This window comes from Sipha flava, unplaced genomic scaffold, assembly GCF_003268045.1.
Source record: "Sipha flava isolate LNK unplaced genomic scaffold, YSA_version1 19162_pilon_pilon, whole genome shotgun sequence".
NCBI classification, from domain to species: Eukaryota; Metazoa; Arthropoda; class Insecta; order Hemiptera; family Aphididae; genus Sipha; species Sipha flava.
Genome location: NW_020272633.1, coordinates 3,193 through 10,896, shown reverse-complemented (window position 1 = coordinate 10,896; position 7,704 = coordinate 3,193). Strand labels below are relative to the sequence as shown.

At 34.0% G+C, this 7,704-nt stretch overlaps 1 protein-coding gene and 1 pseudogene across 1 annotated transcript; one reads left to right on the top strand and one right to left on the bottom strand.

Annotated features, from left to right (window-relative positions):
• Positions 1–4,194: 4,194 nt before the first annotated feature.
• LOC112681470 lies at positions 4,195–5,731 on the bottom strand (annotated as a pseudogene).
• A 1,387-nt stretch (positions 5,732–7,118) lies between these two features.
• On the top strand, positions 7,119–7,472 carry LOC112681469 (piggyBac transposable element-derived protein 4-like). The gene has a single exon (XM_025551722.1). It carries the CDS (start codon positions 7,119–7,121, stop codon positions 7,470–7,472), a length of 354 nt encoding a protein of 117 aa, XP_025407507.1.
• Positions 7,473–7,704: the final 232 nt, after the last annotated feature.

Genomic DNA, 7,704 nt, shown 5'->3' with positions numbered 1-7,704 from the left:
CCTCACGTAAATCAATTGCTTCTGGTCTAGACAATATTTCCCCCATCATGCTCAAACATTTGCCTACTAATGCCGTCGAATATCTCCTAAATATTCTCAACAAAATTCTTCTTATCAATAAAATTCCTAACTCGTGGAATGAATTCAAAGTCATACCTATTCTCAAAGCCAACGCTACCAATGCATTCAGACCCATCGCCTTGTCCTCAGCGTTATGCAAAATTATGGAATTTATTTTTAAAAACCGACTTGATTGGTGGCTCGAACACAATTTTATTCTCTCTGAAAACTTATTTGCCTTCAGAAAAGGAAGAGGTACACTTGAATGCCTCGCAAATTTTTCGAGCAAAATTTACCAAGCGTTCAAATAACAAACATTTTCTACCTGCCGCCTTTATTGACATTCGTGGTGCCTTCGATTCTGTCCATATACCAACTCTTCTATCTTATCTTAATTCATTACAACTACCCCCTATATTCATTAACCTTATCTCCCTCTTGTTTTCGCATAGAACTTTAAAATTCACATCCCCATACGGTTCCACTAACTTACGCTCCACCTTCACAGGTCTTCCTCAGGGTAGCTGCCTAAGTCCTATTCTTTTTAATTTGTATATAAACTTCATTATAAAACATCTAAATACAGCTGGCCATGAGTATCTAGTTTATGCCGATGATCTGGTCATTTTCTCCAACAATTCAAATCTTGATCTTGCAATAGTATCATTAAACAATTCGCTCGATCTCCTACAAAACCTTCAATCCTCTTCCTTTCTTTCCACAGCTCCTGAAAAGTGTAAGGCCATGATTTTCACCAGAAGACGCTATCTTCTTTTTTCTGAAATCACTATAAACGATTTCCCAATCCCAATAGTCCAAAGTATAAAATAACTAGGACTAACACTAAATTCCAAACTCCGTTGGGCCCTCCATCTCCTACATCTCACCAAATTTACCTCTCTTTGGGCCAATTTCCTTAGAGCAATCTCCAATACGTGGTGAGGATCACATCCCTCCCCGCTCCTTATTATATACAAAGCGGTCATTAGGTTCAAACTTGATTACGGTGGCTTCCTATCAGGTTCCGCTTCTTATTCACATTGGAAAAAAATCAATAATCTCCAAAACTCCTGTCTAAAATCAATTATTGGTGCCATAAAATCCACCCCTAATGCGGCCGTCGAGATAGAAACTGTCGTATACGCCACGCAAAGGCTTGGCGTATAACAACACGAAACGAGGTATTATTGGTTATTGGACACTCTAACTGTCAAACAAGCAAGTAAAGGAAAACTTAATAATTGACCCGGACGACTATCTTCTTAAGTGACAAAGAACACAATCTAGCACTGCTTAATAGGATAGTCGAAAAACAGGTTTTTTAAAAGGTTTACTTTCCTTTAATAGCTCTAAAGTTATTTTACACTCGAAACAACTGACAAAGAACAAGATTTAGCACTGGATGTCTCGAGCGTGAGGTGACCTCTACCTAACAATATTGTTCTCTCCCCTCAAACTGACAAAGAATTATGATCTAGCACTGGATTGAGATTTGAAATGCAATATAATTTTATTTACCCCTTTCGTTAGTTTGCCAACTCTCTCAAAACTTACACGAGTACGTAAGGTAGAAAAAAATAATAATATAAAAACTTTTTATTTTAAAACAAACGAAAAAATATTTATTAACCACAAAAACAAAATAATTACCGGTCACTCGCAAAACGGGCAGCGTTTCGTTCTCCACGTCGATGGTAGTAGAACGAACCCTCCTTCCGTCTTGTAGGCGGTGTTTTATGCTATTCTAATCTATATTGTCAGCATTTTGTGAAGGTGGTGTGTGTTTGCTGACAATATATTAATTTTTATTAAATTTAATATATGTGTTAGGTGATAATACAACAAAACAGTATGCCCCCCTTTCAACAACAGAATCAGATGGTTGGCTGGTAAATTTCTTCTAAAAAATCTTTCCCTTCGCTATCCTATTATATTTAACTCTTTCCTCCATATCTACTACTCTTGGCGTTATGTTAAAAAATCACTTCCAATTCTTGCATCCACGGCATATTCCTTAACTTCAACTCGTGACTTTATTATAAATTCCAAAAAATCACCCTTATACGAAATTAACTATTTGTCACTGTCTTACACCCCTAAAGTTCACACTAACAAACATTTTTTTAACGTTTCCTCCAAGTCACTTAAATCTATATCACCTATCATCGTCAACAACCTTTTCTTAGAATACATCCAAAATCATTTCCCCAATTACACCTTAATTTATACTGATGGTTCCGTTTCCTCTCTTTCGTCCGGTTACGCTTTTTACATTCCCGATTTACATATCTCCATGTCCAATAATCTACCTCCTTCTGCTTCATATTTCACTACCGAATGCTTCGCAATTTTAGAAGCCCTCTCAACCATTTCTACCCTCCCTCCCAATAGCTTCCTCATCGTTTCCGACTCCTTATCAAGCCTTCTCAGTCTCTCCTCCGATTTTTTCAATTCCCGCCCTTCCCCTATTTCCATCAGGATCAGGCAACTCCTATACGAACTTTCTTTTTCAGATGTTATAGTTGAATTTTTTTGGGTGCCTGGCCATTCTGGCATAAAAGGTAATGAAATAGCGGACTCCATTGCAAAATCTACCTCTTCGTTCTGCTGTCCTTCTCCGACTTTAATTCCCTGGACCAATTTTTGCCCCTTACTAAAATCTCATATTTCTAATTTATGGCACAACCAATGGAACAATCTAGCACCCAATTATGCCCCTTAGTACAAAAATATCTCACCGTCTATTCCTTTTCATCCTTGGTTTCACAACCTCAAATTAAATCGTAAAATGATTACTTTTTTTTCACGCTTAAGATTTGGACACACTCTACTACCTTCACACTCTTATAAACTTTCTCTCAATGACTCCTCTTTATGCATGCTACACGCTAATGTTCCCATGATTTGTGATATCTCACACATACTTTATCATTGTCCCTCACTGGTTCCCCAACGCAATAGCCTCTTCGCCCTAATCCACTCTTTTAATGTCTCTGTGCGCGCGAAATTCTCGCAGGTGTATATTACGAGAGCTTATCGCCACGGCAGAATCCGGTCGATTGCCACACGTATAGATGGAAAATTAAAGGATGAAGGAGGAGGGATATAATAAAATGATCAGCTATTGGTTTATCAAATACAAAATCTTATTATATTAAATTAAATAAACATTGAATAAGCTTATTAACTAAAGGCAAAGGGGGGAGAAGCAACGTATAATGTATAAAATAAATATAAAATAAATGTCCCCAATGGGCGCACAGGACAAATATATTTGGTTTCATAAGATAATTAAAAGGTTGACCTGTCTCCAAACGGCGCCACGATGACTGGTATCCGAAATTATCCACGTCCACACTAAAACTAAGTTTCACCAAGTATAGTTCACTTACTAACACGACGAAGGCGTCGTATTATAATCCAAAAAGACGACGAAGGCGCATTTAAACTAACGGCGACGAAGGCCCACGTATTGAGTATACGACGACGGAGGCGTCGTATTATAAACCAAAAAAGGCGACGAAGGCGCACTTCACTAACGGCGACGAAGGCGCACGTATCACTTGTTCAAAAACGAAGGTGAAAGAAAAAAAATGGCGACGAAGGCAATAGTTATTTAGCAATAGCACCACAAACTATCAGCTCTATTATTTTGGAAACATGCGAGGCTATGATAACAAAACTGCAAGAATACATTCAGGTAGGTTAAACAAATGTTGTTTTATTATATTATACAATACACACTTTATCATTGAAAAAAAAAAATTAAACATACTTTAAATAATTGAAAATAAACAAATTTACTGATCGGAGTAATTTGAAAAATATGCTGCTGCACTTTCAATACTATCCAAAGAGTGATACTGCTCTGTATGAAGTTGTGGTGTTGTCAGTTGTGGTGATGGTGTTGACGAAGTTGATGGAAATGACCATACTGAGGATTAAGGTGTTATTTGGTTACTTAAAGGTTCATTGATTTTTACGGAGTTTCTATGTAAAGTACCCAACTGACCTTCATACAAAATATCATGAATGGCTTTTTTTGCATGCATTTGTTGATCAACTCTCATTTTTTTTATCTCATTTGCCCATGATATTCCGAGATTTTCATACTCATCGTGATTTTTCAAATACTCACATGCTATATTTAGTAATTCCTTTTGAGAAGTAACCATTTGTTTTTTTGCTGGTGGTGGCTGTATGGTTGGTAAATGCTTAACATTTGTGTATTGTTCCTAAACATATAGACGGGTAAATTTTTCACAGAGTTCCAAGTATCATAGATGATATTAAAAAAAATAATTAATTGTCCTTAATTAAACGTAATGTCACTAACATAAATATTTATATTATTTTAGCTTCCAAAGAATTCTGAAGGTTGGAGTGCAGTTGCTAAGGGATTTGAAAGCAAATGGAATTTTCCTCATTGCATCGGTGCCGTAGACGGAAAGCACATAGCAGTACAAAAGCCTAAAGGATCTGGTTCTCAATATTACAACTACAAACATTTTTTTAGTCTTGTACTAATGGCAGTCGTAGATTCAAACTATGAATTCATTATGGTTGATGTAGGAGCAAATGGACGTATGTCAGATGGAGCCGTGATAACAAATACAAAATTTGGTCAGTTATTAGAAAAAGGAGAATTAAATATCCCTCCTCCAAAAATAATTCCCAACAGTAATTATCAATTACCATTTGTTTTTGTCGGAGATGAGGCATTTGCACTAAAAGATAATTTTATGAAACCTTTTCCTCAAAGAAATTTAACTAGAGAAGAAAGAGTGTTTAACTACAGGCTATCCCGAGCTCGGCGTATAGTAGAAAATACATTTGGCATATTAGTATCACGTTTTAGATTACTTTTGACCACAATAAATTTATCACCAGAAAAAGTACAAAGAATAGTTTTAGCTTGCTGTTATCTTCATAATTTTTTAAGAAGAAAAATAAAAGATCAATACTCAGATATTTCAAAATACAATAATTTTGATGACCCTCAAAATGACGTTAATATAGAACATCCTCAATTACACTGTCTACAACCTCTACGAGGAAGAAATGCATCAATATCCGCGAAAAATATTAGACTAAAGTTCTGTGATTATTTTAACAACGAAGGGAAAGTTACTTGGCAAGAAAATATTATTTAAAATGTAAATGTATGATAAATGTGTTTCTTAAATGTATGTTCTTATAAAATTGTTTATTTTTAATAAATAATTAAACTTCCAATTACCTCTGGTATGTTTTGCTCCTGTGCGTTTATTGAGAGGTCTACGTCGTCTTGTGTCTCATCCTCGCTTTGTAAAATAATTGTAGATGATCCATCCACAGGTACTTCTTGGTCTTGTAGAAAATTTAATTCATTATAATACCATAACGGAGGCACGTATATATCATCAGTACCACTTCCAGATTTGTAGGACGCTTTTACTTTTTTCAGCTCTTTTCGATAATTAGTTCTCAGACTATTAATTTTCTTTTTCACAATTTCTTTGTCTGCATTTGGGTCCACTTCTTTATATTTTTCAATTAATACATTATATGCCTCATTCTTCAGGTTTCTATCACTATATTCAGTACTTTTAACTTTCCATAAAGCTGTATGTTGGCGATATAATTGCAATAGTTCAATAATAAATTCGCGGTCTTCATTGCGTTTCGCCATGGTGACTTGAATTCAACTGAACCGTAAAAAACAATTATTGTACAATATTATGCCTACACGTACAAATTATTCAATATTGTGCAATTATTTTCAAACAAGCACAATTTTCATTCAATACTTGCGCAGTATGCACAATATTAGTATCAGACGCACAATAATATTGCGCAATATCGATTATTGTGCAATATTATTGATCGTGTAGGGACTCTTTTAATCAAAAACCACATCCTGGGCATTTGTGTCAATAATTATGTCACGGTCCGAAGATAACGCACACACACTCATAATTAACAGGAAATTATCTTATTTTAATTATTTTGCTATCAGTTTTCATTTACACACACGCACTTGGGATTTACACACACACATATCACATATAAAAGGGACCCGAAAACAAGGGCAAATCAGACGAGTCTTGGCTATGCTGCACTGAGCACCTTCACGTCAGTGTATGTTATGGTCTGGACTTAGAAATATTTCAATCATTTTATAAGTTACAATTGTTAGAACTTAGATAATTTCTATCACTAGAATATTTACAAAATTGTAGTTAAGATAATTTTATGAGTTAAATAAATTTAATTATTTTAAAAAAGTCTTAATTATTCTTGACTACACTTCCAATCAAGCGTTGACCTAGACGTTGTAACTGAATTAACGGATCAAACGGTTGGCACGTAACAAAATATACAAATTGACAATGACACAAAAGAAATGAAAAATTTTACTCCTCAACATATTGAAGACATTCTAGGTTATATAAATAGTGAAATAAGATATGAATATTTATCAGCTAGTATTTTTTTCATGGATGCCAATGATGTAGACAACTATGATAATATTGTAAATAACATCAGACCACAATCACAACATCAAAATTATTTAGTTGAAAGTAATACTGTTATTGATGATCCAATCATTATTATCCCTTCTATATCCAGCCATAGAACTTATCCAAATATTTCTAATGATTCTAGCAATGTGCCATTAAAAACAAAGTGTTGAAAAAAAACTTTGCCCATTTTACCAAAAAATAAAAAAACTAGAACATGTACAGTAAGAAACATACACACAGACCCAATCAAAAATCCAAAAACGCCAAAGAAAAGAAGAAAACAACTAAGTGGTTTTCAGTAAAAAATAACCAATTCACAGATTCAGTTCCTCCTTTCATTGGTAATGAAATAGTAAATATTGACACAAATGATGGTGCTACTCCTTATTCCATTTTTATTCAAATATTTACTGATGAATTATTTGAACTAATAAGAGTTGAAACTATAAGATATGCTGTTCAATGTGAGAAAGACAATTTTACCTTATTTATCAAAGAGTTAAAAATTTTTTTGCTATTAACATTGCTATGACCTATATAAAATATCTCAATATGCGGATGTATTGGTCCTCTCAAGATGGACTAAGAATGGATTTAATAGCAGATGTCATGTCATATAATAGATTTACTGAAATAAAAAGGTACATTCATTTTGCAGACAACAGTAACCAGCCTAATACTGTTATCGATAAATATTGGTGGAAAGTTCGGCCTGTCTTAGATATTTTGCATCAGTCTTTTCATGCAGCTACTTCAACAAATAAGCATATTGCAATTGATGAAATGATGGTGCCATTTAAAGGGAAAAGTTATCTCAAACAGTACTTAAAATCCAAACCTAAGAAATGGGGTTTTAAAATTTGGGTTCAAGCTAGTATAAGGAGATACTATAAGGTACATTGTTGATACTGTGGTAAATCTTTGTTATGGAATACACGGAAAAAATCATAAATTATTCATGGATAATCTGTTTACATCTATTCCATTGCTGCGAAAACTAAGATCATTTAATACAAACTGAAACGGCCGATTTTCATAGACAAATTATAAAATAAAAAAACCAAATAAAAATTAATTATTATTTATTATAATGAAGTATATAACATGCCATTTATTTTTTAAAAATTATGTCCTCAAG

Excerpts from the sequence above, each read along its gene's own strand:
- LOC112681469 (XM_025551722.1), top strand. The coding sequence starts at position 7,119 with ATGCGGATGTATTGGTCCTCTCAAGATGGACTAAGAATGGATTTAATA.